The sequence below is a fragment of the Neoarius graeffei genome, chromosome 9, assembly GCF_027579695.1.
Source record: "Neoarius graeffei isolate fNeoGra1 chromosome 9, fNeoGra1.pri, whole genome shotgun sequence".
NCBI classification, from domain to species: Eukaryota; Metazoa; Chordata; class Actinopteri; order Siluriformes; family Ariidae; genus Neoarius; species Neoarius graeffei.
The window spans coordinates 85,777,331-85,805,059 of NC_083577.1; the positions used below are offsets into that span (position 1 = coordinate 85,777,331).

The 27,729-nt window shown below is 43.1% G+C and overlaps 2 protein-coding genes across 2 annotated transcripts in view; both read left to right on the forward strand.

The window, feature by feature from the left end:
* LOC132892061 (cell surface glycoprotein CD200 receptor 1-A-like) overlaps positions 1 to 27,729 on the forward strand; it is a 190,114-nt gene that overhangs the window by 35,576 nt on the left and 126,809 nt on the right. The window lies entirely within an intron of this gene.
* Positions 1,130 to 27,598, forward strand: LOC132891403 (uncharacterized). Its single transcript, XM_060928911.1, has 8 exons — positions 1,130 to 1,159; positions 3,756 to 4,042; positions 6,251 to 6,325; positions 6,979 to 7,290; positions 7,690 to 7,965; positions 26,486 to 26,594; positions 27,317 to 27,347; positions 27,461 to 27,598. Exons 2-8 carry the CDS (start codon positions 3,958 to 3,960, stop codon positions 27,596 to 27,598), a joined length of 1,026 nt encoding a protein of 341 aa, XP_060784894.1. The 5' UTR covers positions 1,130 to 1,159; positions 3,756 to 3,957.

A 27,729-nucleotide genomic window follows, 5' to 3' on the forward strand; every position in this document is an offset into this window, starting at 1 on the left:
CGAGAATGGCGATCCTCTTTGCCTTCTCTGTGTTCTGCAGCCGCAGAGCTCTGACCTCTTCCACCAGGTCCAGGATGGTCTTCTGCTGCATCCTGACAGCAGAGATTTCTTCACCCAAAAAGTCGAGGGATTTTTTAATGTCATCAATCTCCTTGACCGTAGGAGCTCTCTTTGGGGGCATTGCGTTGTTTGTTGTTACTCGGCCCGTTCCCGCGCAACCTCTCGGTCCGCTCTCGTGCAGCCTCGCTCCCGCACAACCTCTCGGTCTGCTCTCGCGCAGCCTCGCTCCCGCTCATTGATGGAAACTTGAGTGCAAAACTGTTCATGACAGCTGCAGTCCTAAAGTTAGCAAGTCAACTGTAGTCCTCAGCCATAAAAGCATTACTCTAAGTGTCTAGAGCGTCTTCCAGGTGTGACTTTCAACTATCCACATGGGGCCGTCCTCCACAGGAGCGATGCAATGAGACTCCAACCAGACGCAGGGCACCAGGATGGATCAGGCAGGTCCGAGGAGCAGAAGAGGTTCAGCATCTCGATCCCAGGACCGACATGTAACTCAGAGGGACAGATTGGGGGGGGGGGGGGGGGGGGGAGAGCGAGAGAGAGAGAGAGAGAGAGAGAGAGAGAGAGAGAAAACAGGTTGTTTAGGTATGTCCAATATCACCTGAATAAGTAGGAACAGTATATATATTGCACTGAGTACAAGCAGGGACTCCGGCAAAACTACCTATGACAGCATAACTAAAAGGGGAGAGCCAGAAGGTAACACAGGCATGAGGGAGCCCCGGGACATAAAGCAGCAGCCACTACACCATCAACAAACTCGAGTGAGCAAGCGAGTGGGGACTGACAGCATCCATACATCCCAGTTTATCAAAAATAATCTATGTCTGAGGACCCTCCAGATCTACACCTTTACCTCATAAACACCATTAACAAAAGGCTTGACTAAACAGATAGTTTTCAGCCGAGACTTAAACACTGAGACTGTGTCTGATTCCCGAACACTACTTGGAAGGCTGTTCCATAACTGTGGGGCTTTGTAAGAAAAGGCTTTGCCCCCTGATGTAGCCTTCACTATACGAGGTACCAGCAGATAGCCTGCACCTTTTGATCTAAGTAGGCGTGGCGGGTCATAGAGGAGCAGAAGTTCACTCAGGTACTGTGGTGCGAGACCATTCAGTGCTTTAAAGGTCAATAGTAGTATTTTATAATCAATACAAAATTTGATTGGGAGCCAATGCAGTGTGGATAAGACAGGCGTGATGGGGTCATATTTTCTAGTTCTAGTAAGGACTCTTGCTGCTGCATTTTGAACTAACTGGAGCTTGTTTATGCACTTATTGGAACATCCAGACAGTAAGGCATTACAATAATCCAACCTGGAGGGAACGAAAGCATGAACTAGTTTTTCCGCGTCATGTAGTGACATTAAATTTCTTATCTTAGCAATATTTCTGAGATGAAAGAAAGCTATCCGGGTAATGTTATCAATATGAGTTTTGAATGAAAGACTGGGGTCAATAATCACCCCGAGGTCTTTTACTGCTGCACGTGAAGAAACAGAAAGGCCATCCAGAGTTACTGTGTAATCAGAAAACTTACTTCTAGCTGCATGTGGTCCGAGTACAAGTACTTCAGTCTTGTCAGAGTTAAGCAGAAGGAAGTTAATAAGCATCCAGTGTCTAATGTCCTTCACACATTCCTCAATTCTATTAAGCTGGTGTCTCTCATCAGGTTTTGCAGAAACGTACAACTGTGTGTCATCAGCATAAAATATTGTAATGATCAAAGTTACTTGCGTATAAGCAAAACAAAAAAGATAAAACTAAGTCATGCTGTGGCCTTGTGGTATGAAGGTCTATCTGGTGTTTCTGAGAAAGATCAGATTGATAAATGCATATGTATCTGTGACTCATACATACCAAGTTCCTGTTTACGAAGTTTACCTGATTCCTGTTATTAAGGGCATGAATAATATTCAGTAAATAGAACATTCACACATTCACACAAGCAATTATATAAAAACATAAGTCACTATATGATACATAAAAAGGCTTTAGTAAGAATACGATAATATAACTTTTCACATGAAAATCACTGATCTATCTCCCTATGCTATGAACTTACATGTAAATAACCCTTGTTATAGATATAGAGCTATTAGCGCTATTAATCATGTATCAATAGAAATTTTCCTTTCTTTTAATAATTTCATTTTTATTACCTCAATGATCTTTAAAACTGAACAACTTTAACGTTTGAATGAGGACAGGCTTTAAGTAGGTCAGCCACTCCAACACACACACACACACACACACACACACACACACACACACACACAAAAAAAAAGTGGTGTGTGGTATGAAAATCTGTGATATGGTGTTTCCTTGTTGTCCCCCCCCCCCCACACACACACATATTTAAGTGCAACTAAGAATAACCTTTCTCCCATATTTTGACTTTAAGCTAACTGATACTTTAGTCATTTTTGTCAAAACTATCTGTTAACCTTCATCCTACCAGCCAATTTTACATACACAAACTACCAGGCAGGGTCCGTATGGACCCCAGGAGGGAATACCTTGAAATCAATGCAGTAAGAACCAATTCAATGCAGCAAACAGACATATAACTTTATTGAAGAACAAAATCCATCTTCTGGCATACCTGTTTGTCTCATGAACTACAGTACAATATCAATCATCTCAGGTGTCATATACAAAAGAAAGGCCTCTTCAATACTTGCACATTCAGCTTCATTAGTGACACCAGGTCGGTTCCTAATGATGTCTTGAGCCTGTCGACGTCCACCTGGAGGAGGTGCCTGTTGCCATACAGTCCCATTTCTTCCTTGTAGTACACCTTGCTGGTTATTCTGTTGGTCTTGATCCAATGGATGAGCAACTTGAGCAGGTTCATCACCTGGATGTTCCCCTTCAGCATCCCCTTGTGGCTGGGCTTGTCCCCTACCTCGTCCTTGCCCTCTACCACAGCCACGGTCTCTACCGCGGCCTCTACCACGCCCTCGGCCTCTTCCAGGGCCTCTGTTTGGAGCAGCTGCAGCACCATGGTTCCCTATTTCTTCTGGATTTTGATCAATGGGTCTGTTTTCATCTGCATGTACTTGCTGCTGAACTACTACTTCAGTGTCACTTAGATCTGAGGCTTCAGAGATGTGATCTGCCTCGGATCCTGATAAGTCACTAAATTCACTGTCCTCAGAGTCATTGTTTGTGTTCAGAATCTGCCTTAAAGCCTCTGCTGCTGTGTATCTAGCTTGTCTTTGTCTCTTAGCCATTATGGATCTGAAACAACCAAAAAGAAGTTAACTTTCAGTGTGCTATTCAATTATAAAATGAAAGACAGATAAATTTTACACATTAGTTATACCTTCACAATGCAAAAAGCTGATCTTCCGGTGCGTTAGTGTTTTAATTAAGACGTAAATTCCGACAAATTCATAAAACGGTGAGGCAGTATGTCACATATTTTTAAAATGGCAAACAAATATATAGGTGCGGGGTCCAGATGGACCCCACTTGGTAGGATGAAAGTTAATTAAAAGACACCTCTATGTCTTAAAATAATGATGAACTGTTTTTTTTTCTTTTTGCTTAGTTGAGTGGTTCTATTTGATCTATAATAGCTTAACATTATTAATGATAACAACAAAATATTGTATTGGACCAACTAGAAACCTGATGTACCCAATATCTATATTTACTCCAAATTTTTTTAACAATTCTTTTCAGGCAGTGTTAAGGTTTGCTAAGACACCAGAGGAAGGAAGAGGCAAGACCAAGACTCAAAGATATTTCGTAGCTAACATCTGACCCCACAGCAAGCACTCTGACGTGAATCGAAAGGTTTTATGACAGACTTTGTGCATAGAAAAAGAAGAGAAAGATCAAGATAAATTGAGGAACTAAATAAGATATATTTCATTGTTGGGATATGTGTATCAGAGCCATGGAAAACAAACTGACCCTGAGATTCATCTTTCTCTTCAGCATCTGTCTTACAAGAAGTCTTGCGTCAGGTTTGCTCATTTTGTATCCTTATTATTGTACGCATTTTATTTGTGTCCTCTTGTGGATACAATTAAAATTATAAGACCAGGATGTTTGAATATGTTCAGAGATTTTCAGTCTTATTGAAATAATAGTGCAATGTTAAAAATTGAAATAAGTATATTAGCTCAGCAATATACAAAAATGGGTCCAGTAAAACCCCTTAAAGTCCCTAAAATAGAGCATTTCCTTACTAAAGGGTTTTTTTTGTTCCACTTTAGGAACAAAAAAACAAAGGAAACTCCAAAGAACCGTGAGAAATTGTTTTTGCTAAGAATGTATAAAAAACCACAAATTGTTTAATCTGATCTTAGAGGTTATGAATTGTAACAACAACAACAACAACAACAACTCCTCCTCCTTGTTCTTCTTATTATTATTATTCATTGCCAAAAAAAGCAAAAATAAATTGTATTATTGGCAGATATTTTACTTTGCTTTACTGATTCTACAATGCCACTGATCAGGCTTTCATTCTGTTTGTTGTGGTTTACATCCTTTCCAGTGAACTCAAAATGAGCATTTATTTATTTATTTGAGATCACCACTGAATGTAGAACTGAAATGAATGTAAAAAAAAAAGGTAGCTCATGGTGGTGTAGTGTTTGTCACTATTGCCTCGCAACAAGCAGATTCCAGGTTCAAACCCACCAGTTAATTGGTGTCTTTCTGTGTGGAGTTTTCATCATGCCTTTGTGGGTTTCCTCTCACAATCTGAAGACATAGATTAGGTCAATTTCTCAAAGTTTTAAGTGTATTTGTCTCTGTGTTTGTCTGATGATAGGTTTGCGTCCCTGCTCAACCTCAGCTGGGATAGGTTCCAGCTGACTTATGACCAGCAATGGATAAGCAATCTACAAAATGAATGAATAGTTCATGGCCTTAAAATATGGAATGCGATAATTTGATTATAATAAGAGACCGTTCAAGACAAGTTTTGTCTGAGAATGGTTTTTTTTTCTGTTTAAATTCATGTTTACCTGACACATGACCAAACAAAAACCTAATTAATCACTGTAACCTTTAAAAAGAACTATCCATGACTAACATTAATATTATGAATAATAGCAATTATTCTATCCACATTCACTGGATATGAGCAATCACACGCTCTGATTGGCTACTCTACTACTAGGATATCAGCTAATATACCATGAGTAGAGAAAAACAAAATGGTGGAGCTTGTTGCTGAATCAACCAAGGACGAAATAAAAACCCTACTCGGAAACAACCCCCCCCCCAAAAAAAAAAAAAATGCAGCAACAAAATATGGAATAAAAGGATTTGGTGGGAAGAAATTATGTTTTTTTTTTTCAAGAATTATTATGGCATTTTTCACAAATTGCTCCTGTCATTTGGCCGGTTTGTTTACATTCTAAGCGGAAATGATTTTGTTGGACAGTTTGTATAAAGTTTGTATTTATCGAATTTGCAAAAAATAAAAATAAAATGCTCTGTTTCTCAAAATCCAGTGAATGTGGATAGAATAAAACAGTTATTCCACTCAATCTCGTCATACATGGATTATAGACAACTCGGTGTTGCACGCCTCGTCGGCTATCAGCTCACATACAACTCGATTTCGTGGAATAACTGTTAAATATTCATAACAATATCTCAAAAAAATAAAAATAAAAAACCTGCCAAACATGGAGACCACAATAATGTAACAATGTAATAATAATAATAAACTATCTTGTGCTCACGTTAGCCTGTTTCTGACACTCTTCCAGCAATGAAAAGATAAAGGTAAAAACCCAGAATTAATTGGTTTTAATTTATTGTTACTCTGCCCTGGGCTTCCCAAAAAGATGAACCAAAACCTTGACACAGATTAATCATTCTTAAAACAATTAAGATTAACACTATCATTGATTATTTATAGAAACAAAATTTCAGAAAAGATATGCCTGAGTGTTGAACTCCTGAACTCCTCAACTCAAACACCTCACAGCCACACACCGGACTATAAAAGACTGTTCATTCACTCACTCAGCGTGAAGTAATCGTTCTGTGTCTTTGAGCTTAACTTTACCAAGCCTTCATTATACTGTTTAATAAAGTAATTAATAAAACTTTCTGTTCACAAAAATAATTTGTTCATTAACACCACAATAAAGTAATAACAAGTTCTTACATTAACTGTTACTAACACTCTATGGACTCATAACCCTCAGGAGAAGATTCCAGAACATCTCTTCATGCTAACAACACACTGTCATGCTCTGCTTCAACTGCTGGAAAGCTTACAGGTAAAAACTCAAAATCCATCACTTCTAATTAATTGCTATTCTGCCATGGGATTCCCAAAAAAGATTAACCAAAGCCATTTGCACAAAATCTCATCTATCACTCTTTTAAAAAGTATTTAAAATAACACCTTTTCTCCTTTCTTCTTCCTAACACGTTTAGTTTCCTTCTAGGTTTTCGACTCGCATCTGACTAGTTTATTTTTATTTTTGTACACATTATATGTGTGTAAATAACCTCGAGTGTAAAAGTTAAAGGTTTTCACGACAATCAATGCTTTATAGAAAAACATCATAATTTCTTACTGTGCAGAAATTTGTGGCTGGTTTTATATCAGACCAGATATACTATATGCTATAGTTAGAATAAAGGGAAGTCACATGTGCCCAGTTATAAATTGCAGAAATGGATAAGACTAGTCTGGAACAAACAGGAAAGATAAACGTCCAAGTGCATCAATATGATGAGAAGGTTCTTTTTGTTTCTTTTTTGTCTCTGTTGAAACATGCTCAATTTCACAACTAGAAAAAGATCTAAAGAGCTTGACTTGATATCTGGTACATTGTTCAAATAAAAAATGTGGGTAAATTCTTGTGTCCTTTTAGTCCTTTTTGACTAAACGTCTAAAATCATGTGTGTTAAATGTGTTTTTCAGTTTGCAGGAATGAATCTGTTGAATTGGAGACCACTGTCACCTTAAAGTGCACCAACACAAAGATCGCATGGGATGACTTGATTTTTGTCATCTGGAAAATTAATTTGCAAAACAAAAAATGTTTCATTGCTGTGGCTAAAAATGACTCAGACCTCGACAGCTGTAATGATGGGAAAAAGCTGACCCACACAGCAGATGGAACGTATCACCTGATCATCCCAAATTTTTCCATCCAAGATGAAGGAAATTACACCTGTGACTTTTCATACCCATCAGGTGGTTCGATTGAAATAATCACAGTCTCTGCATGGGGTGAGTGAATAACCTTTCTACAGCTAATATAGAGAATACACTGCTGTCTCAATTTCCACTGTTACTGTGCAGTGTTTCTGTATTTAATGCTTGTGATTTACATCCAGCTGTATATTTGGTCTTTATGGGATTAGAAAAGTATAATGAAAATTGAGATTTCTGACATTGCCATAGCTGTCTGTAGCTGGGAGTTCAACATAGCATACACTGACCGACCTTGGACTGGAAGGATGGTATGCTTCTCTCTGTACTTTCTTGCAGAAAGGGTGCGGTTGTAATTGCTAATAGAATCCCCAAAATTTGGCAAATTGCTAAGCTCGATGTATAAAGACCTTAATATTGAATTTGGTTAGATGAGAAGAAAAACTGAACTTGATCTTCTTAAAATGTCTCTTCTAGCCCGTCCAAATGTTTCTGGCTGGCTGGAATATGAGCACGGACACACTGTCGCTGTGTGTGAAGCTACAAGTAAACAACAAGCCTCCATCCAATGGGAAACACCATGGAACCTGTCCGCTCCCATCACACAAGTATCTGAGACTCCAGGGCAGCTTTCCACAGTGATTAGCCGCTTACATCTTCCTCAACATGCTTCTCATAGAAACCTCACTTGTGTGGCCACTGCCAATGACTTCAAGCACTCCAAGACTCGATTTAACAACTTCACGTTTAGAGGTAAGCTATTCACATTTTTAAAAAAATGTCTAAGACAATATTATTATTAAACAAGAAGTGTGACACAATACAATAAATACTCAAAATAAATCCATATAAAATACAGCTTTATTCAAGTTATAGAGCAAAGCAACAAAATTTATGATCAAATAATTTCAACTTAAAAAGGTAGAATACCTTTCAGATTTTTCAAGTGTAGTTCATAAAAAGAATTTTCCCCGACACCCAATTATTTTTGTTTAGTGACCAAAAGCTACTGAATTTGATTCACAGACTTCCAATTTTATTAGTTTAAAAAAATAGAACAATTAATGTATTTAAGGCCACATGTCCCTAAATTCTCCGCTATTTTTTCCTGCTTCACCATGACCCAATACAAGATACTACATCATGCATCACGTGGTGGGCTTTCCCTGTTCACACAAGGCATTGTGGGATACAAGTTTGAAACAGGAGAGAAAAATGGAGGACGTGAGTGTGCAAGATGAAATGTGAAAGACTGATATGGAATCAATTTTGTGCCAAAATGTTCATACAATACTTTTGAAATATCAAACAAAAACGACAAATCAAAATACAAAAAAACCCCAAAAAAGTCACTTGTTTTAGACTGGCAAACAAATTATTCGTGTAATCGTGCAAAATATCAGTCTATTAACTATTCTTTAAGTTCGTTTCTTGAGACACGTTTTTTTTTTTTTTAGTATGTTACCTCGTTTGTTGACCGTTTCGGCGAACACTTCCGCCTTCTTCAAAACAGTCACCAGATGTCGAGTGGTGACGTGCCTTATCAGGAAAAAAAAAGGAAAAAAACAAACAAACAAACAAACAAGAAAAAACACAGAAAAAACAAACCGGGGCTTTGTCACATTACCATACATAAAAGGAGTTACAGAATGCATCCAACGATCCATGAGGAAATACCACATCAACACCCCGGTCAAACCATACAAGAACCTCCGACAGCTGCTAGTTCACCCCAAAGACAAAATACAACTGGACAATAAATGCAATGTCATATATGAAATCCCTTGCCGCTCATGCAATAAAGTATATATTAGTGAAACGGGCAGATGCTTCCATACTCGCAGGAAAGAACACCAATTAGAATGTGAAAAAGAAACAACAAAAAGACTCACAAGATCCGAAAAAGAAAAAGCAAACCAAGAAAACTTAAAATCAGCCATTTCAGACCACTGCAAATGACAAAATCATATTATGAATTGGGAAGAGGCCAGAGTCATTCGCGCTGAAGAGAATAGATACCAGCGTTGGATTTTGGAGGCAGTGGAGATACGCAAGTGGGCGCAGAGGACGATGAACCGGGATGAGGGAGCGTACGCGCTGTCACACACCTGGAGCGCAGTCCTGGGGCAGCGACCTGACAGCAGGAGGCGTGGACTACCTGTCAAATTGGGCGGGACGTTCACGCCTCCATAGAGTACATCAGCTGATAAGGCACGTCACCACTCGACATCTGGTGACTGTTTTGAAGAAGGCGGAAGTGTTCGCCGAAACTGTCAACAAACGAGGTAACATACTAAAAAATACGTGTCTCAAGAAACGAACTTAAAGAATAGTTATAATAATCAGACATAATGAATTTTCACTACATATCAGTCTATTACTCTTCAGAAACCTTTTATTTTTGTTCCGCATCTTTCTCAGTTTTGTTTGACGTAATTTATTTTGGTTGCGATTCCAGCTTTCTCGTTTGCGCTCCCTGACTTTTTGCTTGCAGTTTTGCACAAACTTCACGTGTGGGTGGGCTGTCCAGGAATGCATTCCCACTGGCTAACTTGTGTTTGACTGACAGCTACGCTCAGCCATTCCCTACTCGGATTCTGGCGGACTGTTTGACGAGTGACTGATCCATTGACGGTAAACAAGGATCGAGTGGACTTCAGTGGCGACTATGATATTGAATTAATTCAACAAAGTGTAAATTCAATATCATAGTCGCCACTGAAGTCCACTCGATCCTTGTTTACCGTCAATGGATCGGTCACTCGTCAAACAGTCCGCCAAAATCCGAGTAGGAAATGGCCGCAACAGCTTCCGGGGGAATGGCTGAGCGTAGCTGTCAGTCAAACACGGGTTAGCCAATGGGAATGCATTCCTGGACAGCCCACCCACATGTGAAGTTTGTGCCAAAACTGCAAGCAAAAAGTCAGGGAGCGCAAACGAGAAAGCTGGAATCGCAACCAAAATAAATTACGTCAAACAAAACTGAGAAAGACGCGGAACAAAAATAAAAGGTTTCTGAAGAGTAATAGACTGATATTTTGCACGATTACACAAATAATTTGTTTGCCAGTCTAAAAAAATTGACTTTTTTTTGTTTTTATTGTATTTTGATTTGTCATTTTTGTTTGATATTTCAAAAGTATTGTATGAACATTTTGGCACAAAATTGATTCCATAGTAACGGAAAGCGAGAAGAAAAGACATTATGTTGTGAAGGAAAGGAAACACAGGACCAAACTTATAGCGAAGCTTGGAGCCCCATAGGCATAGAGTGTGGACACATAAAGAAACCCGTCGAGTTGTTTTCTCATGGTTTCGGTCCTGTGTGTGCCTGCCACTAGTCTGGTTAACACCAGACCATATCATAAGTGAAATATGGTCTGGAATCCGCCTATTGAATTTCTCGTAGGGGAGGTGTGGTTTACGATGGTCAATGGCCGTTTATTGGACGTTGCGAATGTCTATCATTTGGCGTATACGTAGCCCATGGCCAATCATGGCAGTTGTACCCGGTGACGTAGTTAGAGCGACGAAGAGGCGAAGAAGAGAAGGAAAGAGTTTTTTAAAACAAACTTTTGCTCTAAACTATTCAGAACGGTGTCTAAAGCTTGATCGAAAGTTTGGTTCGTATCTCTCGCCGCCATGTTAAATGTGATCCGTAAACAGTCCCAAATAAACTACAAGCTTCCGTTTGTCGAGTAGTACGCGTCACCATCTTTCCATCCCTCCCCACTCTCTGATTGGCTCCCTAACTCAGGCTAGCCTTTAGACCATAGTTTCCATGCTGTCTTTTCAGATCAGAACGATTGTGCAAAGCAGCATGGGATTTCCCAGGCTAGCCTGCCACCATACCAGTGTTAGTAATTACCAGTCATACACACCGCCTAGTGGCCAGTGTTAGTAATTACCAGCCACACACACCGCCTAGTGGCCAATGTTAGTAATTACCAGTCCTAAACACTGCCTAATGGCCAGTATTCATAATTACCAGTCCTAAACACTGCCTCGTGCCCACTGTTAGTAATTACTAGTCCTAAACACCACCTACTGGCCAGTTATAGTAATTACCAGTCATACACACCACCTAGTGGCCAGTTATAGTAATTACCAGTCATACACACCGCCTAGTGGCCAGTGTTAATTACCAGCCATACACACCGCCTAGTGGCCAGTGTTAGTAATTACCAGTCATACACACCGCCTAGTGGCTAGTGTTAGTAATTACCAGTCCTAAACACCGCCTAGTGGCCAGTGTTAGTAATTACCAGTCCTAAACACTGCCTAGTGGCCAGTGTTAGTAATTACCAGTCATACACACCGCCTAGGCATGGTGGTGTAGTGGTTAGCGCTATCGCCTCACAGCAAGAAGGTCCTGGGTTCGAGCCCCGGGGCCGGCGAGGGCCTTTCTGTGTGAAGTTTGCATGTTCTCCCCGTGTCCACATGGGTTTCCTCCGGGTGCTCCGGTTTCCCCCACAGTCCAAAGACATGCAGGTTAGGTTAACTGGTGACTCTAAATTGACCGTAGGTGTGAGTGTGAATGGTTGTCTGTGTCTATGTGTCAGCCCTGTGATGACCTGGCGACTTGTCCAGGGTGTACCCCGCCTTTCGTCCGTAGTCAGCTGGGATAGGCTCCAGCTTGCCTGCGACCCTGTAGAAGGATAAAGTGGCTACAGATAATGAGATGAGATGAGAGATGAGATGAGATGAGACACACCGCCTAGTGGCCAGTGTTAGTAATTACCAGTCCTAAACACTGCCTAGTGGCCAGTGTTAGTAATTATCAGTCATACACACTGCCGAGTGGCCAGTGTTAGCCAGTAACAAAATAAAACAAAAGAGGCTGACTATGATATAAGAAAATTCTACAACCCACAAACAGATGGGAGCTCCGCTTTTAGGCAGTGCTTAAATCTGTATATTAAATATCGATGGTCAGCGAGCACGCCAGTGTGATCAGCTGTTCGTTTAGTGACAGAATGATGGAACTGTCAGTGCATGGTCAACGGTAAACCTGTAGATGGCAGTAATGCAAGACTGTGGATGCCAGCTGCTGTAAAACCAAAAAGAAGAAGAAGGTAAACCTGCGCATGCGCACACGGACTTCGTCTGTCTGCTTGACTGCATGAAGCGAGCGATTTCATGCACATTATTTGCTTTAATCCCCTTAAATTAAATAACTGACCAGCCACAGAATGGCCTGTTTTTTTTAGATAATACAGAAATAAACATATATCACAATCACCACATTTCAGAGGGAACCAAATTTCACTGATTTTATGAAATCAAAAGGCCATTTATCTTTAATGTATTAATCACACGCTGATTTTCTTATTGACAGCAAATTAGTGCACCTTTGATCAAAGATCAAAGGATGCACAAAATAAAATAAAACAACCCTGGGGTGTGCTGTTATAGGAATATAATCAATGCTGGTGGGGTCTCAAGTAGCCTGAGGTGATGCAGAATTGCGCATACCCCAAGGGGTCATCATAAACCACAGCAATTTGCCAAAAGCTTTAAAATGTTATTAATGAAACAATGTCCCACTATTTATCCTTTTACAGTCACTTTTAATGTTATAAGACATATGTGAAACAACATAGTTCTTGTTGCTGCCTTAAAAGTATTTAAAACATTTGAAACTAAAAATATAATAATGTTTGTACAGCATAAATATAAACAGTAAATCTATATTGTATGCATCATATAAAACACATGGATAAAAAGATGGCTTAAGGCCCGGTCCCACTGCACTTACGGATGCAAAGAGGATGTAAAACGTAAAAAAATATTTGCCATCCGTTGGAAAACGCTATGCATCCGTTGTGTACTCATTGCATATGTGCTTCATACGCTCTATCCATCGAACATCCGTCCACTGTGATTTCATCTGCGCAAAAAGTTTTGAGCTGCACAAAACTTTTAGAACGGATGAACTTTCCGCCGTGTACGATGTAAATCCGCGACATATACGAGCAACAAACGTTCTATGTCCGTTATCATCCGTTAAACGTCTGCTGTATCCTCTCTGCATCCTCTGGGCATCCTCGCAACTCACATCCGCTGCAGCTGAAAACGGAAAGAGGGAGGAAAGATAAGGTACATGAAACGTCTATTCATCGTTAGTAGCACGGAAATAGAAAGGATGTAAGCGTATGCATCTCGTATATAAAGTATTCAAAACGGACAAAGCGTTTATATCTGGGATGTAGCTCGTATATTTAGGATGTCTGGAGTATGTCTAGAGTATGTAGCCTTCTTCAAAAACGAGATGTAGTAGAGATGTATCGATGTAGCCGCCAGCACGTCGTTCCGCTTTATGCTGACGGCGTGCGTGCTGCATCCCTTTATATCCACGGAGCAGACGCAATTCATACACCCCCGCATGCGCAGTGAACGGTCTGCATCCGATATACATCCGCGCAACATCCCCTTTGTTTCCGTTAGGCGTACGTGATGCATCCCCTTCATCCGCTATGCATCCGCTCTTTCTGCTATGCGTCCGCTTCTCAGTTATCACCGGTAACCCCTTCGGAGCTGTCATCCACTTCCATCCGCTAGGCTTCCTATGAACATGCGTTTAACATCCCCGCTATATACTACCCATGTCCATTCTTTTCCATTCTGTTTTCGCAAATTTTCGCCAATTTTGTCCATTTCTGGAGCGGATGAAAACGGATAGAGCCACCCCCGAAATTTTGCTCGTCTGCTGTGTCCTTTTTGCATACGTTTTGTGTCCATCGGCCAGTGGAACTGGGCCTTTAGTGTGCAGAGAGGGACTCATCTGTCCATGTAGTGTTTTATGGAGCGGGTGGGAGGGTTTCTTCATGATCACTGACATCTTTGCCAGCAACCTCCTCTCTGCCTTGATCTCCACTGTGTCCAATTTACAGTGGTGCTTGAAAGTTTGTGAAACCTTTAGAATTTTCTATATTTCTGTATAAATATGTCCTAAAACATCATCAGATTTTCACACTGTCAAGTACACGAGGGAGGCGGATGTATGTGCAGAAGTGTTCATTTGAATAAAGTGCAATCTATACAGTGGTGCTTGAAAGTTTGTGAACCCTTTAGAATTTCCTATATTTCTGCATAAATATGACCTAAAACATCATCATATTTTCACACAAGTCCTAAAAGTAGATAAAGACTCAGGCTCTGGGGACGACTTGGGCTCAGGTATAGACTTGGGCTCTGGGGACAGCTCAGGCTCTGGACTGTACTCGGGTACAGGCTCCGGCTCTGTAGAGGGCTCTGGACTGGGCTCAGGCTCTGTAGAGGGCCCTGGACTGGGCTCAGGCTCTGTAGAGGGCCCTGGACTGGGCTCAGGCTCTGTAGAGGGCCCTGGACTGGGCTCAGGCTCTGTAGAGGGCCCTGGACTGGGCTCAGGCTCTGTAGAGGGCCCTGGACTGGGCTCAGGCTCTGTAGAGGGCCCTGGACTGCGCTCAGGCTCTGTAGAGGGCCCTGGACTGGGCTCAGGCTCTGTAGAGGGCCCTGGACTGGGCTCAGGCTCTGGAGTAGACTCTGTCACTGGCTCTGGAGTAGACTCTGATGCTGGCTCTGGCACTGGCTCTGGAGTAGTGCTCAGGCACTGATGCTGGATCTGGAGTAGACACTGGCTCCGCTGCTGGAGCAGATGCTGGCTCCGCTGCTGGAGCAGATGCTGACTCTGGATCTGGCTCCACCGCTTGAGCAGATGCTGGCTCTGGATCTGGCTCTGCCTCTGGAGCAGATGCTGACACTGACTCTGGCTCCGCCTCTGGAGCAGACGCTGGCACTGATTATGGCTCCGCCTCTGGAGCAGATGCTGGCATGGGAACAGGAACAGGTGCTGACATGGGAGCAGGAACAGGTGCTGGCATGGGAACAGGCATAGATTCTGATACAGACACAGGTTCCGGCATTAATTCAGGTGCTGGTTCAGAAAAGAGACAGCCTCCAAGAGGGGCTCAGAAACAATAGCTTCCTCTGCTGTCTCTACTTCAGCCACTAGGGAGAGCTCTGGTGCATCGGTCTCCTCATCTGAATCAGCCACTGGAGGGAGCTCTGGTGTGATGGTCTCCTCATCTGAGTCAGCCACTGGAGGGAGCTCTGGTGTGACGGTCTCCTCATCTGAGTTGGCCACTGGGGGGAGCTCTGGCGCAACAGTCTCCTCATCTGAGTCAGCCACTGCAGGGAGCTCTGGCGTGATGGTCTCCTCATCTGAGTCAGCCACTGGAGGGAGCTCTGGTGCAACGGTCTCCTCATCTGAGTCAGCTACTGAAGGTAGATCTAGAGCGACGGCCTCCTCAGCTGGGTTGGCAACTTGCATGACTGCCCCTCCCCCCAAATTTTCATGGGGTTCCTCCTTTTCTAATGACTTGAAAATAAACTTGAGCACAGCAAAGAAAGTCTGTGAATTTTGAAGGCATGGGTGTTCAACCCAAATCACCCATCTGCGTGGTCGTCCAGCAATGAATATTAGTACGAAGCTTACCCAGATGGAATCAGGAGGCTTGGGCTCTTGGAGGTTCTCATAGAAGAAGTCATACTGTAGCTTGAATCCCATAGGGTGATATATTCCATAGTAAATTGCCGGGGGACTCCAGTCAGACTTTAGATGAAAATACGAGGTGAGTGGCAGGGACAAGGAAACCCAGAAACGGCGTGGGATCGTGTATTGAAACGCTTCTGCTACATCGATTGTATGGTGAAGTATTCTGTCAAGTACGCGAGGGAGGTGGATGTATGTGCAGAAGTGTTCATTTGAATAAAGTGCGATCTATACATTAAGTGCATGAATCACACAAAAGCAAACAGTCCAAATTGGCAGGCAAGGTCATAAACAACAAGCAAAGGGTCGGTTGAGGTGCAAACAGGATGTCGGAGGCAAAACAAGAACAAGAACTAGAAACAGGAACAGGAATCGAGAAACCAGGAAAACCACAAACACAGGAAAAAGGCTCGGTAATGTGCACTGAACGTGGCGTAATACTGCGCAATATCTTAGCATCAGCGCAGTCCTTAAATAACCCAACCCTTAGTTCTCTAATAGAGAACAGGTGCACCTTGTTTGTGGCATGTGTGCTGGAGCTCACTCGGTGCGCGCGCAGCCCGAGGTACACCTTCAGGTACATGCGCCACAGCGTGCAGGACTGAAACACACAAGTCCTAAAATTAGATAAAGAGAACCCAGTTAAACAAATGAGACAAAAATATTATACTTGGTCATTTATTTATTGAGGAAAATGATCCAATATTACATATCTGTGAGTGGCAAAAGTATGTGAACCTCTAGGATTAACAGTTAATTTGAAGGTGAAATTAGAGTCAGGTGTTTTCAATCAATGGGATGACAATCAGGTGTGAGTGGGCATTCTGTTTTATTTAAAGAACAGGGATCTATCAAAGTCTGATCTTCATAACATATTTGTGGAAGTGTATCATGGCACGAACAAAGGAGATTATTGAGGACCTCAGAAAAAGCGTTGTTGATGCTCATCAGGCTGGAAAAGGTTGCAAAACCATCTCTAAAGAGTTTGGACTCCACCAATCCACAGTCAGACAGATTGTTTACAAATGAAGGAAATTCAAGACCATTGTTACCCTCCCCAGGAGTGGTCGACCAACAAAGATCACTCCGAGATCAAGGAGTGTAATAGTTGGCGAGGTCATAAAGGACTCCAGGGTAACTTCTAACCAACTGAAGGCCTCTCTCACATTGGCTAATGTTAATGTTCATGAGTCCACCATCAGGAGAACGCTGAGCAACAATAGTGTGCATGGCAGGGTTGCAAAGAGAAAGCCACTGCTCTCCAAAAAGAACATTGCTGCTCGTCTGCAGTTTGCTAAAGATCACGTGCTGACAAGCCAGAAGGCTATTGGAAAAATGTTTTGTGGATGGTTTGTGGATGGTTTGTGGATGGATGAGACAAAATGGAACTTTTTGGTTTAAATGAGAAGCATTATGTTTGGAGAAAGGAAAACATTGCAATCCAGCATAAGAACCTTATCCCATCTGTGAAACATGGTGGTGGTAATATCATGGTTTGGGCCTGTTTTGCTGCATCTGGGCCAGGACGGCTTGCCATCATTGATGGAACAATGAATTCTGAATTATACCAGTGAATTCTATAGGAAAATGTCAGGACATCTGTCCATGAACTGAATCTCAAGAGATGGTGGGTCATGCAGCAAGACAACAACCTTAAGCACACAAGTCGTTCTACCAAAGAATGGTTAAAGAAGAATAAAGTAATGTTTTGGAATGGTCAAGTCAAAGTCCTGACCTTAATCCAATCGAAATGTTGTGGAAGGACCTGAAGTGAGCAGTTCATGTGAGTAAACCCACCAACATCCCAGAGTTGAAGCTGTTCTGTGCAGACGAATGGGCTAAAATTCCTCCAAGCCGGTGTGCAGGACTGATCAACAGTTACCGCAAACGTTTAGTTGCAGTTATTGCTGCACAAGGAGGTCACACCAGATACTGAAAGCAAAGGTTCACATACTTTTGCCACTAACAGATATGTAATATTGGCTCATTTTCCTCAATAAATAAATGACCAAGTATAATATTTTTGTCTCATTTGTTTAACTGGGCTCTCTTTTATCTAGTTTTAGGACTTGTGTGAAAATCTGATGATGTTTTAGGTCATATTTATGCAGAAATATAGAAAACTCTAAAGGACTCACAAACTTTCAAGCACCACTGTAGCCCCCAGGACTCAGCTTGCCTTTCTAATGATCTTGTTCAGTCTGTTAGTGTCCTTCGCTGAAATGCTGCTGCCAGTGTTGTAGTCGAGTCACTCAACCTCGAGTCCGAGTCCAGTCTCGCGTCCCCAATGTTCAAGTCTGAGTCAAGTCCAAGTCATTAAAAAAACTTGGGTCGAGTCCACTATTCATCTGAGTTGAGTCCGATAGCAAGACTCCAACCACACCATTTGACGGTGGCTGTTTTAACACCATTAACATTAGTTTGTTCCTGACCATGCCGTATGAACAGGTGAACGTGCTTCTCTTTATCAGGGAGTGTGAAGTATTCTGTCAGAGATGGTTGGGAGACAGATGTAAGTGCAGAAGGTGTGTTTATTAATACAAGTGAAGACGGTAAACAATCCAGAATGGCAGGCAAAATCATAAAATGGTGAAACAGGCGATAGGTCGAGTGAGGTATAAACAGGCTATTGTAGACTCAGCAGAATCAAAGATGAGAAAAAGGAAATCAGGGATCAGGAACTGTAAGACTGTAAGATGGACTGTAAGATGGCGGCGCCCACGGGTGCTGCGGCTCGAGGCTCCCCGCTACTTTGCACCCTTTTGTGTTTTTTATGTCTTTCGAATCTTTTCTGGACACACTCTTGCCACAGCAATACCATCTACAGCCGCCAAGATTTGATAAACATTGGATTTCAGGCAAAAACTGAAATTACGATCACTTTTTCACGGACTCACAACATCCCACCGGAGATAGCGAGACCGACGGGAGCACCATGGATTGTTGTCGGGAACGGCAGGCGCCGGAGGCGGCGTAGGGAGAGGAAGCAGAAACGTGGATGCCGGGCAGGTCTGCTAGCTCAGCTAAGGAAACAACCACATAGACCTCTGCTACCATCGATCTTCCTCACAAACGCTAGATCCCTAGCAAACAAGATGGATGATCTACAGGCACAGATCACATACAACCGCTTCATCCGTGAGTGTTGCCTGCTGATCGTCAGTGAATCCTGGCTACACCCGCTAATCCCCGACGCTACAGTGGAACTAGCAGGCCGCACCATCCACCGCTATGACCGGAACGAAGCCTCCGGTAAGAGCAGAGGAGGGGGACTGTGTGTTTACGTGCTCGAGGACTGGTGCTCAGACAGCAAGGTAATCAACACCCACTGCTCACCGGATCTAGAGGCCATGTCTGTCCAGTGCCGACCTTTCTACCTGCCACGGGAGCTAACGGTAGCCATCGTGACCGCTGTTTACATCCCTCCTGATGCTAACATTAGCACGGCACTCGGCCTTTTGCTACACATAAACAAACATCAGAGGGCTCATCCGGATGGCGTTCACATCATCGCTGGGGACTTTAATAAAGCATGTCTCAAGTCTGTCCTCCCCAAATTCCACCAGCACGTCAAGTGTGCAACTAGGGGAGAAAATACACTTGATCATGTTTATTCAAATATCAAACATGCCTACAGAGCGACCCCCCTCCCCCACATTGGACAATCAGACCACCTCTCTCTGCTCCTCTTCCCAGCCTACACCCCCCTCAGAAGGCAAACTAAACCAGCCACTCAGACCATCAAAGCCTGGCCTGGAAATGCTCTCCTCCAACTGCAGGACTGCTTTGCCTGCACAGAGTGGAGCATCCTTGAGGATCAGGACCTGGACACATACACCGAGTCTGTCCTCTTCTACATCAAATGCTGCGTAGAAAACGTCACAGAGGAAAGACGCATCCGGGTCTTCCCAAACAGGAAGCCCTGGATGACAAGTGAAGTCCAGACCCTGATCAGAGCCCGAAACTCGGCCTTCAGGATGGGGGACAGAGCTCTTTACAGCACCGCCAGAGCTGATCTGAGGAGGGGCATCAAACAGGCCAAGGACTCCTACAAGAGGAAAATAGAGGGATACCTGGAGGACAACAACTCACGACAGATGTGGAGGGGCATCCAGGCCCTAACCAATTACAAAGGCCAAACCCCTCCCGCCTCCCCCAGCAGCAGCACACTGGCAGAGGAGCTGAACAACTTCTTTGCCCGGTTTGAGACCACCACCACAAACCTCCAATCACTGCCTCCCCCTGATTCCAGCACCCCACCTCTTTCTCTCTTGGAGCATGAGGTGAGGAAAAACCTGAGAGCAGTGAACCCCAGGAAAGCTGCTGGTCCGGATGGTATCCCGGGGCGGTGATTAAAGCATGTGCAGACCAACTGGCAGGGATCCTCACCAAGATCTTTAACCTCTCCCTGACACATGCCACCGTCCCCACATGTCTGAAGGCCTCCACCATCATCCCCATCCCCAAAAAACCTGCCATAGACAGCCTCAACGATTACAGACCAATAGCCCTGACGTCTGTAATCATGAAGTGTTTAGAGCGATCGGTCTCCCAGAACATCAGAGACTGCCTCCCTCCCTCCTTCGACCCTCACCAGTTTGCATACAGGGCAAATCGGTCTACGGAGGATGCCATCACCCTGACACTCCATACAGTGCTGAGCCACCTGGAGAACAAGAAGAGCTATGTGAGGATGCTCTTCGTGGACTACAGCTCTGCGTTTAATACTATCATCCCGGACATTCTCTTCAACAAACTCATGCAGTTACAGATCCCTCTCCCCATATGCAACTGGATTAAAAACTTCCTGACGAGTCGCCCACAGACTGTAAGACTCGGTCCCCACCACTCCTCCACACTCACACTCAGCACTGGGTCCCCTCAAGGATGTGTCCTGAGCCCTCTACTCTACGCCCTGTACACCCATGACTGCTCTCCAACCCACCCAACCAACCACATTATAAAATATGCGGATGACACCACCGTGGTTGGACTCATCTGTGGTGAGGACGAGACATCGTACAGGGCTGAGGTAGAGAAACTGTCGCTCTGGTGCTCAGAGAACAACCTGACCCTGAACGTCCAAAAGACAAAAGAACTCATCATGGACTTCAGGAAGAAAAGACAGGACCACGCCCCCCTCCTCATAAATGGAGAACGGGTGGAAACTGTCACCACCTTCAAGTTTCTGGGCACCCACATCTCCGCTGACCACACCTGGACTTTTAACATCAGGGCCCTAGTAAAGAAGACTCAGCAGCGGCTGCACTTTCTGCGTGTTCTCAGGAAGAACAACCTGGACACTAAGCTGCTGCTGGCCTTCTATCACTCCTCTGTGGAGAGCGTGCTGACGTACTGTCTGGGTGTCTGGTACGCAGGGTCCACAGCTGTGGATAGGAAGGCGGTGCAGAGGGTCATAAACACTGCCCAAAAAATCATCGGCTGCCCTCTGCCCACCCTGGAACACATCTCCACATCCTGCTGCCTCAGAAGAACCAAGGCCATCACAGGAGACCCCTCACACCCTGCCCACCCCCTGTTTGATCTGTTGCCCTCGGGGAGACGCTTCAGGTCAATAAAGTCCCACACCAGCAGACTGACAAACAGCTTCTTCCCATGGGCCATCAGGACTGCCAACAACAACGGACACATACACACACACTCTCTCTCACAAACGGACTCACATAAACACCTCCACCCCAACAACCAACAAATCTACCTCCGCTTCTTGTTTAAGTACTTTATATTTATTGCTTTTTATCTGCAAATTGCACATTTTATGTCCCAATTTTGAGAGACTATAATTAACTCCCTGACGTTTTTATTCCCTGATGTTTTTTATTGTATATTCTGTGTCTCTTATGTGCATTTTATTTTCTGGTGTATGGTGGCTCTGTGGGAGCACCCTCAATTTCGTTGTATCTCCCGGTACAATGACAATAAAGATTATTCTAATTCTATTCTAATTCTAGGAAACCAAACAAGGAAATAAGGCTTGGTAATGTGTCAGCAACGCAACTCAATACTTTACAAAGTAAGTGTGTTTTCACAGTTTTTTATATAGGTGTGCTGATTGCGCCTTAATTCTGTGCAGGTGCAAGTCATTTATGACACACATGCAAGAGTCCACTTGGAGCGCACGCTATCCGGAGCATGCCCGAGAGTCTATCTGATGCACTCACCAAGGTGTGCAGGTGTGATACTCTTGCACGAAATTTGTACAAAATTAATGCAGATATAAATATCTTATGCCAAATTATAGAATGTTACAAAAAATAAAGAAAAAAAATCTGAGTCCTTATCTCCAGTTTCCAAGTTCGAATGCATATAATGCACGAGTCTGAGTCCAAGTCCAAGTCATCAGTGCTCAAGTCCAAGTCAAGTCATGAGTCCTTAAAATTAGGGCATGAGTTGGACTCAAGTACTACAAGCCTGGCTGCTGCCCCAGCTCACAGTAGCATAAAAGATGACATTGGATACCACAGACTCATAGAAAGTTCTCAGCAGCCAGCCGTTCATACCAAAGGACCTAAACCTCCTCAGGAAGTTGAGTTGGCTCTTGTCCTTCTCGTGCAACCTATCCATATTCACTTCCAATCCCAACTTACCACACAGATACCCATGTACTTGTAGGGTTGGAGATGGTTGTGCTGACACCAGTCCACAAAGCTGTTCATCAGGTTCCTATGCTCCTCTTCCATTCCATAATACATCCCATGATAACAGTGTCATCCAAGAACTTTTGTAGATGACATATCTCAGAATTATACCTGAAATCTGAGGTGTACAAAGTGAAAAGAAAGAGGCAAATACAGTCCCTGTGAAGTACTAGAGGTGCTTCCAATCCACTCTGGCACACAGTTCTATAGCCACATGTACTTAATGTTTTTTTTTTCTTTTTACAGAACTGGACTTTAGACAACTTACCACAGAGAAAAAATATTTGACTGAATGTTGGAGCACTATTCATGTCATTAGAGACTGTTACGTGCGTACATGTGCATTTACATTTGAAAACATCAGATAATTGATACCAGTAACCTATGAAGCTTGTTGATAAAATTGGTTTGGACATTACCTCAGATGTCTCTCTTTGTAGCCTAGGGAATTACTCATCAAAACTGATATAGGCTACTATTACATTTCCTGGGAGATTAAAAAAAAATACAAGTGTGATATGATATCAAAGGAGAAAGAGCTCAGTTCTGACAGAGTGCGATTTGGACATGAGGAGGTGGAACTTGGCTCCGGTGGGCTCTGGCCCAATTTAACCCCTGGATGGCCCACTACAGCTCGTGCCAGGCCAGTGCTACTACAGCATACTCCGAATGCCATAGAAGGCTATTGAAGGCTAAATAGCAACTGCTTTATTCCTAATGTTTCATGTCTTGGCATGATAATAACACTGATGATACAAACTAGCTGAATAGAAATAGCTAGCTGTCACAACACAAACTGCCATAATATGTAACTACAAAGTACATGTACCGTAGCATCAGATAGACTGCAGTGATGAGTATTGGCTATCATTTTTGTGAACACATTTGTTAAATTTTACATTTGATAGGAATTTAGATTTACTAATTGAAGCTGTCTGATACTAAAATATCAACTTCTTGCTTTATACATATATGATTATAGAGAAATGTAGTGATGTAGTGTTCGAAGATGTAGTGGGTTGAAAATATATATTTTCTCTTACCATTGCATAACAACAACAACTTTTATTTATATAGCACCTTTCAAGGAACCTAAGGATGCTTTATATAGTGAAAAAAAAACCCAAAACGAAACAAAAAACAAATAAAACAAAGCCTGAGTGAACAAGTGAGTTTTTAGGTATTTTTTTTGACAGAACCAAGGGAAGGAGCATTGTGGCTCACCAGAGGGAGAGAATTCAAGAGAGTGGGGGCAGCTACACAGAAGGCTCTATCCTCAAGTGTCTGCAGTCTGGTGTGGTGGATAAGGACCATACCCTTATCAGTTGACCACAAAGTCCGGGATGGGGCATAGTGGTGTAAGAGGTCCAGCAAATCCTGGGGTGCAAGGGCATGAAGAGATTTGTAGGTGAGAAGGAGGATTTTGTATGTGATGTGGGACATGACCTAGAGCCAGTGAAGATGAATGAGGGTGGGGGTGATGTATTGCCAGTGCTTGGTCCAAGTGAGAAGCCTTGCAGCTGAGTTCTACATGTACTGCAACTTGTCCAAGGCTTTGCTGGGCAGGCCAAACAGGACGCCGTTGTAGTAATCTCGGTGGGAGGTGATGAATGCATGGATGAGGGTCTCAGCCACAGAGTCAGAGAGTGAAGGCTGGAGTCTGGAGATGTTTTTGAGGTGGTAGAAGGCAGATTTAATAATGAGGTTGATGTGTGGCTGAAATGAAAGACTGGAGTCCAGAATGACACCCAGCTTGTGGACTTCCAAGGATAGAGAGATGATGTAGCCATCCACTTCCAGCAGGAGGTCACCAGCCTTCTGGAGCAGTGGCTTGGGAGCCACAACCAGAACTTCAGTTTTATTGCTGTTGAGCTTGAGTAGATTGGATGGCATCCAGTATTTTATATTTTCCAGACAGGTGACAAGGGACAGAGGGGGGAGCTAGTTGGAGGATTTGCTACTCAGATACAGCTGAGTATAATTTGCATAGCAGTGGAAGCTGAGCCCATGCTGGCAGATGATCTGACCGGGGGGGGCATGTAGATAGTGAAGAGGAGAGGTCCTAGCACCAAGCCTTGTGGTCAGTGGCGCCGCCAGGCGTACGGCCGTACGCACTAGGCGTACCTTGGGGAGAGAGAGATTTTTTTTAATTATAATTGTTACCTGAATGCTTTGGCAATGCAACATAATTTGAGAGAGAGAGAGAGAGAGAGAGAGAGACGTGTGTGTGCTGGCACATTTGTGTGCTTCAGGAGTGGGCGGGGTGTGCGTGACCAAGAAAGCTCATTGGTCAATGCAGATATACTTTTCTTGCACCACTGAGATTCTCTCCAGTTTTGAGAAACAGAGACAGACAATCGTACATCCAGTGAATTTCATATAAGAACACCTACATCTCCCCCATGTCCCTTACGATCAGAAGTAGATGGTTGCTCCACCTTGCTGACAAATGAGCCATCAGATAGCTTTACTAATGAGCCACGAGTCAGCCCGCTATCACTGACATCAGATTTATTGTGTATAAGCCTATAGATCGACTCTTCATAGAAACTGCAGCACGCAAGCGGTTTTTTTTTTGGGGGGGGATTACACTGCTAGTGCGTACCTTACAGTTCAACCCTGCAGGCGCCCCTGCTTGTGGTACACCTCAGTTGATTGGGGCTGGAGAGGAGCAGGAGTCTCTGAGGGTGATGTACTGTTTCCTGCTGGAAAGGTATGACTGAAACCAGGAGAGTGCTTTACTGGTGAGGCCAACGTATTCTGATAAACAGTTGAGGAGGATAGTATGGGAAACAGTGTTGAAGGCTGCTGAGAGGTCCAGGAGAATGAAGATGCTGATCTGGCCAGAGTCAGCAGCAATGAGGAGGTCATTGGTTATTTTGATGAGGGCAGTCTCTGTGCTATGGTGAGCTCTGAAACCAGATTGGAGGGGTTCATAGAGCTCATGGTGGGACATGTGTGTTGATGAAGTTGATCAGCAACTGCTTTTTTGAGGACTTTACTGAGGTAAGGAAGGTTGGAAATTGGATGGTAGTTATTGAGGTTGCCTGAGTCCAGACCAGGCTTTTTAAGAATTGGCATCATAGCAGCAGTTTTGAAGCTGGAAGGTAACAGGCCAGATTCCAAGGAGGAATTGATGATTTCAACCATGCTTTGACCAGGACTGTGGGCATGGGATCCAATGAACAGGTGGAGGCCTTAGCTTTGGTGACCAGCTCAGCAACTTGGGTAGTATCCAGAGGGGAGAAGGAGAAGAAACAGTGCTGTGACAGGCATGCAACAAGGGGAGCATGTCCTGTGGGTGGGGTATGGGAAGAAGAGAAGTGGCAGGTGGCAGTAGCTGTTGGTGAATGGAATATACTTTGGCCTGGAAGAAGTCAAGAAACTTGGAGGAAAGGTCAGAGGCATCAGAGAAGTGAGGAGCATTGAGGGGGTGAAGTAGCCAGTTGATGGTGAAGAAAAGTTATCTGGAGTGATTATGGTGGTTACCAATAAGGGTGGAATAATAATCCATTTTGGCCTTAGAGAGGACATCCTTGTAGGTCCTCACATGATCTTTGAAAGCTTCATAATGGACTGTGAGGTCAGATCTTTTATAGAGCCTCTCAAGCTGATGACCCCTGGCTTTCATGGACCATAACTCAGAGGTAAACCAAGGGGCAGGATGGAAAAAGGATACAGTGAGTTTTGAAGGGGGCAAGAGAGTCAAGGTTTATGTGACAGTGCAGCGACTAGTAGGCAACTAGGCCATCCACCATGAGGTTAGGGTCTGGAGCCAAATGAGTCACAGTGTTGGATAGGGCTTATGGATTCACAGAATTTATGTTCCTGAATGTGATGGTCTGTTTGACTTGCTGCCTGGGCAGGGGGACAGGAACAGAGAAGTGGATGACATGGTGGTCAGATACCACTAGGGCAATGCACTACAGGTGAGAGGGAGATGTACCAGTGGAACACACAAGGTCTAGTGTGCACTTTAATTTGCTTTATGAGTAGCTTAGTTTTGAACAGGTCATTTTATGGCCATATTATCAAATTAAATATTATACAATAATTTATGTTACATCTGCTGTCTTTTTAGATACACATGTTGGAAGGTTCTTTATTCTTGTGGGAATTTGTGTTACATGCGCCATCATTGCTTCATTAACTGGACTCTACATCATGCACAAAAAAGTCATAAAGCTTCGGTAAGAGACTTTTGATGCACACTGTAGATAGAGTAGTTCTGTTAGCCAATGAAAGGGTCCTTTATAAGGGTAATTCCTGATCCTAACTTATGCTGAGTTTCCCAAAAGCATCGTAGCACAAAGATCATTGTTAAATGGTAGATTTAACACGCCCCAACTGAGGAATCAACTGTCCACTGCACAGTTAGTCAATCACATGTTTATGTAAAACAACTATTTTTGGGGGTGCTCCGGTTTCCCCCACAGTCCAAAGACATGCAGGTTAGGTTAACTGGTGAGTCTAAATTGACCGTAGGTGTGAATGAGAGTGTGAATGGTTGTTTGTCTCTATGTGTCAGCCCTGTGATGACCTGGCGACTTGTCCAGGGTGTACCCTGCTTCTCACCCATAGTCAGCTGGGATAGGATCCAGCTTGCCTGCGATCCTGTACAGGATACGTGGTTACAGATAATGGATGGATGACTGGATGAACTATTTTCAGAGAATTAACTAAGAGAATATTATATATTTCTAGTGACATCAAAATGTGTATTTGATAGTTAATACAGTTCTAGTATTTTTTTTTTTTTTGTGAAATCTTTTTCCTTCACCACCTGGAGAGAATGTCAGTGATAATTTAGCTTAGGCTTTGTATGTAAGATATAAGAGGTTTTATCTGAATTGTATTTTGGTATTCATAATTAGTAATTTATGATCTTGTTTATTGATTTGCTGTGTTTTAGAAACCTTTGCTGTAAACCTGATACACAACAGGTAAAATATATTATTTACTGTTTTGTACACAATTATTTTTTTATCCAGTTAACAGTGATTATGAAGCACTTTGAAAATATGGTAAACCAATTTTTTATGGTAATCATTTTTAGCCTAACGATCCTGATGAATTGCAGCACTACGCCACGTGTGGGCCAGGAGCCATCTACAACTCTCTGTGGACCCCTTCAGTGCTTGAAACACATGATCACACACACACATACGAAAGTATCTCAACAAAATTTCAATAAAAGCAGATTTGTTTATGCATACTGAAATGTGTAAAGGTTTGTACTCAGCAAAGGTACTTCATGCAGACTCAGTGCACACCTACTCTTTGGGTAAAATTGAGATAAAATTGAGCATCCTCCAACATACAGTC

Coding starts and splice junctions, on each gene's coding strand:
- LOC132891403 (XM_060928911.1), top strand. CDS start 3,958: ATGTGTATCAGAGCCATGGAAAACAAACTGACCCTGAGATTCATCTTT. Junction 4,043..6,250: donor TACAAGAAGTCTTGCGTCAG/GTTTGCTCATTT, acceptor CATAACCCTCAG/GAGAAGATTCCAGAACATCT. Junction 26,595..27,316: donor AAAAAAGTCATAAAGCTTCG/GTAAGAGACTTT, acceptor GCTGTGTTTTAG/AAACCTTTGCTGTAAACCTG.